We start from the raw sequence: 13,835 nt of genomic DNA on the forward strand, positions 1-13,835 counted from the left end.
CTATGACATGTATAAATAAGGTTTCCAGGCTCGAACGATAATATACGTATTTAGGTATTCATTTTTTGTTGCGAAGGAAATAAATAGCTGCTAGGGTTTAGTTTAAATAATATTATGTTTTCCCAAGCATGATATATTTAACAAAGAATCAAGGCCTTCGAGTTGTTTATCGTCTTATTTACCACGGTTCAGAGTTCAGATGCGTAGGGATTGAACCCCGAGTGGTTAAATACTGAAGCATCTGAACTCTCAACCGTGGTAAATTAGACGATAAATAACAAGAAGGCCTTGATTGTTTTCATTCTGACATGCTCATTGATATATTTTAATAGATATTATACTGGACTTCATTTACGCGAGGAGTAATGTATCGGACGTCATGCGGCAATTTGACGTTATAGCTGACGTCATAATGCTCTCTTACCGGTCCGCACGTCAACCGTTGTTTATTGCAGAATATATAGAGCTTGATTCCCTTCTTTGTTTAACTGGAAATCAAACCGAGTCATGTTAGAATTATGTATAACGTCACATTTCAACATTTTTATACTAAATTGTTTCACTCTGGTCAGTTTCAAATTCAAATCATGTACTAGATAATTATTTTATCCGCAAGAGACACATAAGCCCGTTCTGTGGGAGATGGAAGTCTCTGTCTTTTGTAAAATCGTCATGGCAAACTCTGTCTTTACAGAAACACTTTGGGACAATTTGATCTGTTCTTGACTTCTTTAATAATTTTTTTTTCTGTTTGAACTACACGTACTTATAGAACCGGGTCAAAAATATTAATGAAGAAATGTGTGTGCGCGTGTGTAAAAACAATAGATAAATAAATTCCTTATACCATACACCCATTTATATATTGCCTATACTTGCTACCGCTATCTGTATTCAGACCCCTTATAAGTTAACACCTCTTTCAAGAAGGGTATTCATACTGAAATAAATTTTGTTTGATAAGGAAAACAAAAAGGAGTTTTATAACAAATTTTGTCTGGTACTCGTAGAGTACGCTTTCCCTTTCTAATTTTTATTTTGCGACCATACCGCGTCAAAAGGAGCGCTGACTATAACTGGTACAATGATAGATTGTTAAACATAAATGAATCAGTCTCGCTAGTATTAGCGTTAATCATATTTCAACAAGAAAATTCATCTGAATGACTACATCAATTACTGTTACATTGATCATAACCTACGCATTTATGAAGACAATATTGAAAAAAGTATTTATATATAGATAGATAGATAGCAAGCACAATAAAGAGAAAAATGATTTTCTGTTAGTTTAAACTGTATTTATTTCCACAAATTGTATATACAAACATGAGTACTATATTCAAATTAACAAAGTTTGATAAAAAGACATACATCAATCAAAATAGTACAAACAAACAAAGAAATTTTTAATCGAATGGATTGGAAAACAAGCTACTTAAAACTTATATGAATTCCGCTCCATAAAGATTTTCTGTTATTTCCATAGTGGTCTTTGAAAGAGTATATACCGCAGAATTGGAAGCAAAAATTCAAAGTTGCTACTTGAGAGAAACAGTCATTGCAGATGACGATATTGGACTATTTCCCCATTTGAGTTGGTCCATGCCCCATGCCCCATCTAAGTCTACCGGAAGATTCAAGCATACTTATATTAATGAGGACTGAAAACACGATTAAATACCCTGGTGCAAAACTTGCAAGTTTGCTAAAATCTTTAATAAGAACTACAAGTGTACATGCGTTTCATTAAGTTTTTAGTCTTTACCACCCTCAAGGTCTGTTTATATAGAAATATCTAAAATCTGCACCAAAATGAAAGAAAACTGTCAAAAAAATAGATTCTACAAGGTTCTAAAAAGACAAATATAATATACAAATAATATTTTACCTAGTATAACCGTCCCAGTGGATCATTTCTATCAACTATCGCTAATTAAACATTTGATAAAATGTGAAAATACGGATATTGACACAACCATTTTTCGCAAAGCTTGCTATTTTATTTGACTGTCATTTTCACCACAGTTACTAATTGCCCCCGACTATTTATACATCAGTGCGAACTACCTCTACTTCTTCTCTATTCCTCTTTTTCTTTTAAATTGTTATCTTGTTGGTGTGTATTTGAAGCACTCCTCTACTAAACTCCTCCATTGCAGTTTTATTTGTGAGTGGTCTGATTTATAATGTATAGCCCTAGCTTTGTTTATTATAATTATGCTTAATGCTTTCCGGGAGGCTACTCGCACAATTGTTCCATTTCATTTGACGAAATAGAAGTTGAAGGAATGTCAAAGAAAACGAAAAAGAAATCTCTCAAAGTTTATTTGAATGGCAGTTGAATTTGGCAAATAAATCACGAACGCAGCAACATGCGATGTTGCTTTAGAACAAATGTATTTCCATGTAGTCAGTAACAGCGCAGAGGTAGGTAATTCCATAAGGTTCAAAATGCCGTTACAGTAAAACATATCAAAGATGCATTGTAATTAAATATTTGAAAATACTTTCAAGATATCAAAGAAAGCTCATTATTTAACTTTGTAACGTAGTGATAGTGATAACATCTTCTCAAAAGCTGATTAGAATATATGTTATATCAATTATATTTAGAAGCGAGCCACACCTAAAACGAAAAACATTGCAAAATAATACTATAATTACGTTAATTTGACTGTATTGATTTTTAGCATTCCTATATAATATACGGATGTATCCCAGCAAATTTTTCACTCAGGCTGTTTCAAATTCAACGTCCAAAATATTAAGGTTAGTCCCGAAATAATAGAGATGCTTAAAGTGCAAATTTCTTTCTTTTTGAGACAGATGCTGTTCAAATGTATTACTAACCCAACAAAAATTGCAACAACTATAATGGTTCAAATTAATAGCTAAATATTCATTTAACAACTAACTGATAAAATACTTTCAGCACAAATTTAGTGCTGTTAGAAAAACATTCGTTTTATAGACATTTTTTACAGTGTATCAATTGAATTTCAGACTTATTCAATATAAAAGGGATGTAATTTGAAAATTTTACATTTCAATATTCCAGTGAAATGCCTTAAACTTAAGTAAATTTTGATGTAAAGGGTGTCCAAAAATCCTAAAACATATTATATGTACAAAACTATATATATTTACATACAACTTATTGAAATTTAAAAATCTTTGGAAAAAAAATACGAGGGATGTTAAAAAATGACGGTGACTTTGTCTTTAGCTGTTATATATTTTAATGAAGCAAAACAAGAAATTGACCATCTCTACTAACCTCACTGCAAATTTGACGTGATTATGATTACACAATTGGGAGTAACGCCTCCTCGAAAACATCACTAACACTAACCTGGCGCACGGTGATCATATTTCAACGACGTTAACGACGTCTTGGCTTCATCGAGATGTTTTCATTAAGTTTGCATTAATTTATATTTGTATATTTCTTTTAATAATACTAATAAACAATACCTAATTCATAAGAAGATGTTTGGTTAGTATGAATACTTATGCGAAGTATCTCAGAGAGGGACTGCACACTATAAGCAGTTAGTTTTTATTCAAGGCGTCATACATTGACGTTAACGTCGAATTACGGATTTATTTGTTTCCTTAAATGACCTTCCCTGTCTTTTAGCAATTCTGGGCCATTTGCGAAGTGTTTTACCACTCGAAGATCAAGACACGATGACGAAATATTATTATAGCGTCCGCTTCATTAGCTCATAAACTTCAGTTGGTTTTTGCTGAAATATCTACATAACTAAGCAAATGTCTGATTATCTAAACGGGTCGATCAGTGTGAACTTAAGCGGTTGAATTCAAATCATGACTGATGAAAATGCGACTGCGCCGTTTATGCGTAGCTATAGTAATCAAAACGTTCTACGCGTTTCGCATGTCAACAGAAATGTTACAAAAAATGTATGACCGAATTGCAATAAGATTGCTGATTACACTCAATAAAGTCTACGTCATTTTTGAAGGGCCCTCATTGGTTGGAAGTAACATGTCAAAATTCATTTAGTTTTATGCAGTAAAATAGAAAATGTGGGGAACTCCACAAGCCGCCCAACAAGACAAAAATACATAAAAGTGCCTAGAAATAATAAACACACGAAAAAGGTATAGGTAATGAGAATAAAACAAAATTAAGCATTTAAACAATATCATGTTTGTTATAGATTGATACAATAAACATTTCTATGTCCCAAATTTAGCTTCTTAAACATATTATCATTGCTATAAAGTGATATCATTTCTACCATCTTAAGTTTGTCGCGAGTGTTCATGGTGTTCCAGATCTAAATATATTTATTATGTTTCATACTGAAACTTTTCTATTCATATTCGCATAACTTATTTGTTTCAGAATATATCCACATCAACAATGAAGGTCAATGAACAATATACACTGATTTATTAGGCAGGAAAAAGTTGTAAATCCTAAAACTTTAGTAAATGAGAATGTTTAAGGCCAAGAAAGTATATATTCAAAATGATGAATTTTTGATTGGTCTCATTCTCCATAATTTTATTTGTTATCGGTCTTAGAGAATTAAAATTTGGAGCATCAGTATGATGTATGGTTAAAAATATGACCCAACAGTTTTCTTTTGATTAATATAGTAATCAGGTTTTAATTATGGGGTAAAATAACATAGGATTAAAATACTGTAGATGGATAACGTTTTGAACGTGTTTCTTCCAATATTCCAATAGTGTTGTATGAAATTGAAATTATTCTAGTCTGTAAATTTTACAAAAAAAGAGTTTTATCTGCCCGACATTCATTTAAAAGGAGACAGGTATTTGCAAAGACCCTAGTACCTAGTGAAAAAAATCCTGCAAAATTAACGTTCAAGTATGATTTTGTCTACCATATTTTGCATGTTTTGAACAGCTTTCATATATTGCTAACGTATTGACATATTCACCTACAAACGTTCATTATAACCGTGCAAGAAAGATCGATTCTGAATGTAATAGTTAGAACCTCCGACATTTCGAAATCTTTGAAATCGTATCATTATCATTTTCATTTAAATGTAAGTTTGATTTATTAGATTCGTTAGATTTATACAGCATAAAGTGATATCATTTCAAGGATACACGAGTATAGACTTACTTAGTGTATCATACAGTACGTGCAAAGAGGACTCTCTAGTCACTGAAAACCACACTCCATAAAAAAATTCCAGTAAGATTTCCTGAGTTAACCTTATTTGAATGCTTTTCGAGAAATCAAAGCTTATATGTTTATTTTCATTTGCAATATAAATCATTCCACTGTGAAGTGTGCAAACCTGGTACCAGTGTTGTTTAAACAAGAGATAGTCTTGTAACCATTCAAACGATAAACAACCATTTCAAGGCTTACGTACATGTATCTGAAACAAAAGGCAATACTTTATAAGAATGTACTTATTATTATTATTATACACTCTTTTCATAGTATGTGCGTTCAAAAGTGCTTTACAAAAACATAAAGAACAAATACATACATATACATACATGTAAATATATTGGTAAAAGATTAAAAGGAATAGTAATTAAAACAAGATCATCCATAAATTATGTTCAACGTTACATTACGCGAGCAATCCCTTTCTCAACACGAAACAAACCTGGTTTGTTTGTTTCGAGTTTAACGCCATTTTCAACAGTATTTCATATTTTGTTATTTTATATAACATGTGTGAAAGAGATGCGTTTTCAAAGATGTTTTAAATACGGACAGTGAGCTTGAATCTCTGATGCTTGCTGGAAGTGCATTCCAAAGCTTTGGAATAACTGGTATTTTTACAAACGAAAATACTGCTTAAAAACTGTTATAAAACTGTCTGTTATATAACTTAAAATCACTTTCCCTTGTACCACACAGTTTTTTACTGAGTCATGTTAAACGTTACCAACTATATATATTGTATAAATTGAAATTGTTAAAGGGAATTCCTATAGTTTTTTATGCGCATATCTCTGCGCAGCCAACGCTTTCTATGCAAAACTGAACTGAAGTCAACATTTGTTGAAACATGTGACAGACAATCTTAAATATGAGGAATCTTGAATGAAATAACATTTTTGATAAGTTTTATCAGTAATCAAATGTTGATACTGGTTTATGTTGTATTGACAAGTATCATGCCTCACAGGTATCTTGTTATTTTTGTGGTTGTGTTTTCACATCGCATTTAAGTACAAAGACAGTGTTGTTCATATAATGTAAGATAATTGACTTAGTACTGATAAAACAATATCACCTTTCAGATTATTTAGTATTCAATTATAGAAAGAATTAAGAATTTTTTAAACTTTTTTTAACTTCTAGCAGACATACATGTAATCAATTTGGCCAGGTTCGCGCCATTTTTCGTCCGAACAGGTGTTGTATTCTAACGGTCTTAACATAAAATTTAGCCTGGTGACCCATACATTTTTAGCCATTTTTATGCTCACAATACAATTATGTATACACAAGAAAAATAGGAAAAAGTTCTATGAAAGAGTTTTTTCAAAATAAAAAAAAAATATTCTTCACTATGGGTATTTTTCATTGAAAAAAGTTAAAAAAAGTGAATATGAAACAATATTTTTTTTTCATTTGTACCCATTATTGTAAGGATAGAGTATTACAAATATGACTTTGATATCAAAAAAATATATAATAAAATCTGTAAAAAGAAAAAGACCTGTGCTGTCTTGATGTATATTTTGGTTGGTATTTCTAAAAAAGCAGAAAATTATGAAAATGTTGAAAAATCGCTGGCAGTTTCAGCAACAGTGGGTGTGTTCAAAACAATTTTTCAGAAAAAAACAAGCCTGGTGACCCCTTGTTTTTATTTTTTCACTGTTTTCAGCACAAATTTTCCTATCATATATGTGAATTTAAAAAAAAATTCTATGAAAGGAAAAAAACTATAGGAATTCTCTTTAAATAAAAAAAAAAGGTTTGAAATAAATGCCATACAAAATAAATGTTTAAGTGTTCTGTGGTATAGGTAAAATAGCTAGTACTAAATCTTACATGTATCAAAGTTCATCACAAAAAAAATCGAACATAATGATTATTTTCACATGAAACTATTATTAATAAGATTTCATTGCGAAAATCTGTAGGAATAAACAATGTGTGGTACGACTTGAAGATAACTAATTATTCTGAAATCATCAGGCGAGACACGTTGTGTGAGATGTAAACGCAAGGCAATTTTTGTATAAGAAAATATAAACTGTACAATGAATTAATTTGTTTACATGTATTACTAAACTATGAGCAATGACAAAATTAAATGACATACAATGAGCTGAAAGGACCATTGTTGCTCCACCTGCTGGGGCTGTTGTCGGCGACTGGTTAGAGTCACAATCTGTCTGCTTCATACTCAGGTAAACCGTTCCATTGCTACTTTTTGTCACTGCCTAGCATATAATAACATTATTTAAAGTTTAAATAACTAATATATTCAAGTAAACTGTTTCACCGATGACTTTAGTCGCAGTCTTACATATTTTAATATTCTGTTGTTGTTGAAGTAGATAAGAATATCCGTTTTGGCGGTAACGAGGCTGTGTCGAGTTGCAGCCAAATGAATACCCGAATACAAGATATTCCTATCTGCAGCTGCAACTGCTGACATATATTTTTTGTCATACCACATTTTACTAAATATATAAAAAATAAAGCAAACTAAACTTTCTTTGTAGCACTCTTGCTTTAAGCAGCGTATATGTACAAAGGGAAATGTAAAAAGAAAAGGCACTTTACGTTTCAAAGACGCACAGAAAGTTCACGTTTAGTTTCATTTGTAATCGAGAAATACACTATAAGAAACAAGGAAAAACCACCAAGGTATTTGATTTGTATCGAATTCAACGTAAAAATGTATAACTGAATCGTTTGTTGACATTAAGAGAAAGAGAGTCATTTGACATGGGAGTGTCCAAAGGGTTTAGACGGCACCTGAAAATCACCTGAAACCACAGTTCGATGCAAAAGAAAATAAAATCAGTGACCTCCATGTCGCACTTGTTAAGGTCGCTTACTAAAACCACTTGCCCCTTACCGATGTTGGTTCGAAACCTTGCATGTGGCGTACAGTTCTACATTCGAGGAAGCTATGTATCTGGCTTGCGTAAGGTTGATGGTTTTACCCAGGAGCCCACCCGCATTGAAATGCTTTGAGTTAGGGGCACCTAGAGAAAAAAAATAACATGCTCCATTGATATCTTTAGCCACAATCTTACAAAGAATGACATCATGTTGTACTCAAATTTTGACATACGAGTAATATATTCACTTAAACCGTCCCATTAGTCACAGTCTAACATTATAATGACATTATGTTTTACTGAAATTATTCTGCATGTTAAAGCATAGCAAAAGTTCTTCCTAGGGCACATCTATATAAATATATAATGATCATCTTGTAAAATTTTGGTTGCAATGTCTGTTTTAAATATTGGTCATCAGTATGTGGAACCCCAGGATTGGACACAAGGACAAGACCATTCTACCTTATTGACATTCCGTATCCCACCGTTTAATCAGGAAGTCAGTGGCCCAGTGGTTAGCAGGTTGGACTACAACACCAGCGATCCGAGTTCGATTCCCGGTTGTGGCTGATATCCCGACTACTGTTCAGTGATGGTGATTTACTTTTATTGATACTGTTTCCAGCAGTATCGGTCTAGACTGGGTGCTGGGGAGGTAAATATGACGCCTACCGTGGGCTCGGCTGGAAATAAGTTGTTCCATTCATTCCAAGTGGGGACTTTCGTCGATTACACACGTTAAACAAGAAACTTTAACTTTATTTTTAAGCGTCTCTGGGGTGTTACATTTTGCGTTTATTTCTCTACCAAAATACAAAATACAAAAACCAAAAAAAAGAAAAAAAAAACAAAAAAACACTAAGTAAGTATAAAAACGCTAACATAAGTTGTAAATCCAACAACAAAGTAAATACGTTACCACTTTCAGTTGAGTAAATACGGCAATTAACAATACACTGGTATACACATTCACCCGACATGTAGTATACCATTCGATGCGTGAATTTGATGTGCATAACTAGAGGGTCGCAGTGGGGTTTGTTTTCATATATTGACCATGTATTCGAAGGTAACGACGTATATTAACATCTGTGACAAATAAGATGTTTGACATGTTTCACAAAACCAGTTTTCCATCCTCGGGTTAAGTAATATGTAATCCGCGGAGCGCGTTCAGTCAGAGAATCGCCTTAATAAGGAAAGAATAATTTTAACGTGAGAGGTTACGAGTTTGGTTGGCCAGCTTGTAATGATAACAGCTCCGAGGTCAGTTGCTCAGTCAAGTGTGACTTACCAACGTTAATTGTTCCTTCTCAAGAGAAGGTGTTGTATTCAAATTAAGGTAGTTCTGCACGTTTGATAAACCGCAAGTATGGCGTAACGTCATTTATCCGGGAAAGAATAAAGTCTGAACTCAGTATATGAAAATGAAAATCGTTTTATTAATTTATGGGTACCCGTAAGAAAATTTGGCAAATGGCAACTTTACTATCTCTCTACAGATGAAATAACATAATAAAATGTTTGATAACAAATTTTGTCTTAAAAACAGCGTTTTATGTGCTAATATCTTTAATCGTGGGTAAACTTCTCAAAACCAAGCAGAAAAAAACGATATATTTTATGTGTCTCTATTTAGCGAACCAATCAATATCCTGCGATGTGAAAAATGTAATATATTTCATTCAGTGTCATGAATGTCAACAAGAATATCTATGTGAAACCTTAAATCTTCGAAACAGAGTGACTTTACACAGACGCCACCAAAAGGGTACTTTACGTAAGCGAACATATTGACGTTTGTGCGGTATTAAGTTCACGAAATATAAAATATTTCCATTTTTCGAAATGTTCACGGACAGTATAGTCGGTAGAAAACAACGAGGAATGATGTTTATAAGGCAGCTTAAACCTTCACTAAATAGAGACACATAAAAGATCATACTTCACAGAGATGTTTTACAACGACGTCATGTTTATTCGTTAGAGAATTAGACGTCATTTATTTAAGAGTGGCGTCCCATGTTTCTATTGTCGACACGTCAAATGACGCCATATTGTTTGTAACCCTCCTGGTGATAATTTTTGAAACCGGTTGAGAAATAAATCAAATATACAAGTTCAAAAGGATTTGGCTATTTCCTTAAAACCCCTTTTTAATATTTCTACCCGTTCCGTGGTCTTTTTCATGAATTAATATATAGGTTTTTCTGCTTGGTTTTGAGATATTTACCCACGATATATATCGTGTAACAGTGTAATGTTATTCTATAAAAAAGGGCGTTTTAAACAAACAACGTAGGAGATCAGAGAACAAGTCAAAAATCGTTTGAATTACATACCACAGAATGAGATATTCAAATTATCAAAAGGCTGGTTTATTACTTACTGTGCATATAAACTGTATTGTTGGTGAGGAGTCTAGATTGTACAAAGATATGTAATACACATCTGAACTGGAATCATACACGTTGGCAATGCATCCTAATCGACCACTAGCTGGAATCAGAAAGAGAAATGTAGATTCTCCGAGCATGCTTAAGCTCTACCGATGTATATATCAGCCATTCAGCAAGACATTATGATGCTTTTGTGATGTTTAAGTAATTGACTATTATTATAATAATATCAGATTAGCTAAACACGTTATTACGCCTACAGATTGCCCTTCTTATCACCACTCGAATATTTATACATATGATCATTTCATTCTACTCTTCATTTGCAATAATGTCCTCTGCATGGCGATAAAAACAATATTGTAGATTAAAAACTTTAACGGTGGATGGAGCAAACCATTTACGGTCATGAATGTGTCCCTGGTAATACTGCATTTGACATACTTGAAAAGAAAGGATTGATAGCCACGCAGTCACTGTTGTTGACCAGTATATGCGTTCTGTTCGAATCGTCGCATGCGTTTATGAAAGAGGAGTTGGCGTTTTCACAGGAAGTGACCCCTGAGTCGTCTGTGTACGTGTAGCTAAATGAACCGAGCACTGGATCTGCACACTGCACGGCATTCACGGCATCTGTCTCAAAACCTTTAATTTCAATGTAAAAATATTTTCAATACTTTTCTGTTGTCTTTTAATTTTATTGCATATTGCGGTTGCAGAGATGACTTTGGTTATCGAACCAAATACACTTGACTTTAGACATGTATTACATAAAGTTAACTACAGCCAATTTATTGAAAGTCAATGAGAAGCATATCCAATAGGAGCATTTGTTGAAATGGTCAATATCAGACTTGGTAGCACCCATGTCAAGACGTAGCCATAGTACAATTATAGATATAACTCAAAAATGAGTATACATGCTGTTAAAAGTGCATCACGCCAAGTGTATTATAACTTAAAAAATAAAAAGCAAGCACCATCTTTGACCATCGTATTAAACTCTGCTGTATCAGGCGCTTCCGTACACACGTCACTGACAGTGATTGAAGTGTTAGGAAGGCCAACAATCCGATAACCATCGAAACCAAACTCCACAGCTGAAAAATAATAAATACCAAATTTAATCTTCATTCTAATTAACCCTTAGCCTGCTGCTGGCGAATTTAACAGCCTTTGCAAACAGCTTGGAACCAGATCAGACGCCGATTAAATCGGCGTCTGATCAGGTTCCAAGCTGTTTGCTACCCTGACAATATTTCTTCCAATTTTGAAGCAAATTGAATGAACTTTACAATTTTAGCAGACGACATTTCCAGCAGACGACAATTTATCTAGCATGCTAAAGGTTAAAGTCGAACAAACAGATTCGTCTAATATTAGTGTTCCTTATCATTGTTGATAAATAACATAATCCTGCGATACGACTGAATAAAACAACTTTTTTAAAAAATCTACAGACCTAAAAAAATTATCCCTCTTTACTTCAAAATCTTAAAATAATATAAGCATCTGGAAAAATGTTTCCAATAAACTTATGTAAGTACTCGCTAAACGTAAATCTATACGTTTAAACGTCACTTTTGGTTTTTACCAGTATATATGGAACGCGGTCTGTGTGAAAATTGTAATAATGTGATTTATGACACTTCAGGCACTAATTGTACAGGAGTACTCACGTGAGTTAAGATAGTAATAGTAAGAGTATGCGCTTGCTCTACGGAGGTCTAGACACATCCACATAAAAATTGGATTCGTGGAAGAGAATGTTTCTATTTGGTACTTTGATCTGAAATATAGACATATGAGCTCAGTTTACACTAATTTATTTCACCTCGATTTTGACGAAATCTTCAAGCTTATTTGAACCAGTCTCGTGTCAGATTCTTGAAAAACTAGTACTTGTTTTATGGTTTTCTCGAGACACCAGTAGGGTTCGAACCCACGACCCCAAGGTTGAGCGATCGAAACCTTGACAACTAGATCACTGCTCACCACATTTGTATGAGTGACTTTACAATTCGGCTGTTTTGTCAGTTATTTATCATTAGTATGCGAGCTTGTTGGAATGGTATCGTAAATAACAAGACCAAGATTGTTGGAACGAATTTTCAGTCTAATGAGTATTTGTGATATATTTAACACTAACCCTGTTAAATTTCTATAATAAACTTTTCCATCTTTCAGTTTGGACAGTACCATTGACTGTTAAAAGGGGTGCTTACCAAAAAGATACTGACTGAATGGCGAACAGTGCAGATCAGGCTGATCGTGGTCTGCACTGGTCGCAAAGGCAGGATCACTTGCCGCCAGCAGTCTAAGGGTTAAGGTTAAGTTCAGTCATTGTCTCTGGATATTTTTAAAACTTTGTTAAAACGATATAGTAGTTTTAAAGATTAAGTAATACAAATGTAACATCTATTATATCACTCCTTATATAAACTGCCAGTTCACAACTGTGCTGAACAAGGTAAAAATTCTTCAAAGTATGTAACTCGTTTTACTGCTATTGAATATGATAAAAAAATCTATTTTTAAAGTGATAACTGGATAAAAATTATTCTTTGTCTCAGTATACTGTTTTCTGATTAGTGTCAATAGACATTTTCCGAGGCTTAATAGTTCTAACCATTGAACACTTAAAGGTAGATAATTGTATGCTATTGACCTAACAAGATTTTACTCGGCTAAAGTCAAACGCCCTGATGTTAAGAAAAACCCTTGATTTGCGTCGGACATCTGGCAAAAAATATTGACACATAATGCATTGAAATAAAAAGTACATTTCAAATTAATGTATAAATGTATATATAATTATTTATATATAATAACATGCTTTTTTTACATTCTCATAAATCTTTTGTAGGTACAATGTTAAAAAGATTGTTATAATATAATGTTTACATAGATTTAACATTCAACGTGTATCTTACAGATAATATATACCGGACGTACGCATGCGGTTTAATCTAATTATGATTGATTTAACTTTGTACCTAAAAACTTATTCGAGAATATACTTTGTTCCAGACGTAAAACGGCATTCCATTCCATTAGCACTGACAGTCTGTGCGGTAAATAGTTTAGTAAATGTCAAACTTGGTGATGTCCCTGTGATGACTATTGTACCGAGGTTGGTACTCGTCCAGCTGCCCCAAAGCTCTTGTGGCAGTGTGCAGTCCTGACTCACTGAAAATAACCAATTTTCAATTTTTATTTCTATAGGTCAATAGAACTGTTACGGCACGGACTAGCTCACGTTAGGAGGGAATATGTGTTAGCTCAGTCGGTGGAGCACTCGTCCTGTAAGCAAGGATCCCGGGTTCGAGTCCCGGTCTTACTACACATTTTCCTCATCCTGTGACATAACACTAA

The 13,835-nt window shown here is 33.3% G+C and overlaps 1 protein-coding gene across 1 annotated transcript; it reads right to left on the reverse strand.

Moving 5' to 3' along the window:
• Positions 1-263: 263 nt before the first annotated feature.
• On the reverse strand, positions 264-12,243 carry LOC123552076 (uncharacterized). Its single transcript, XM_045341467.2, has 6 exons — positions 12,140-12,243; positions 11,441-11,560; positions 10,905-11,105; positions 10,451-10,560; positions 7,308-7,428; positions 264-5,396 (listed from the first exon to the last, which is right to left on the reverse strand). Exons 1-6 carry the CDS (start codon positions 12,201-12,203, stop codon positions 5,383-5,385), a joined length of 630 nt encoding a protein of 209 aa, XP_045197402.2. The 5' UTR covers positions 12,204-12,243; the 3' UTR covers positions 264-5,382.
• Between the last annotated feature and the right edge of the window lie 1,592 nt (positions 12,244-13,835).

The sequence above is a fragment of the Mercenaria mercenaria genome, chromosome 15 (genome assembly GCF_021730395.1).
Source record: "Mercenaria mercenaria strain notata chromosome 15, MADL_Memer_1, whole genome shotgun sequence".
Taxonomy (NCBI): Eukaryota; Metazoa; Mollusca; class Bivalvia; order Venerida; family Veneridae; genus Mercenaria; species Mercenaria mercenaria.

Excerpts from the sequence above, each read along its gene's own strand:
- LOC123552076 (XM_045341467.2), bottom strand. The coding sequence starts at position 12,203 with ATGTGGATGTGTCTAGACCTCCGTAGAGCAAGCGCATACTCTTACTAT. Across the intron at positions 10,561-10,904 it reads TATCAATCCTTTCTTTTCAA|CTAGTGGTCGATTAGGATGC; the intron begins GTATGTCAAATG and ends TTCTGATTCCAG. Across the intron at positions 7,429-10,450 it reads CAATACAGTTTATATGCACA|GCAGTGACAAAAAGTAGCAA; the intron begins GTAAGTAATAAA and ends ATTATATGCTAG.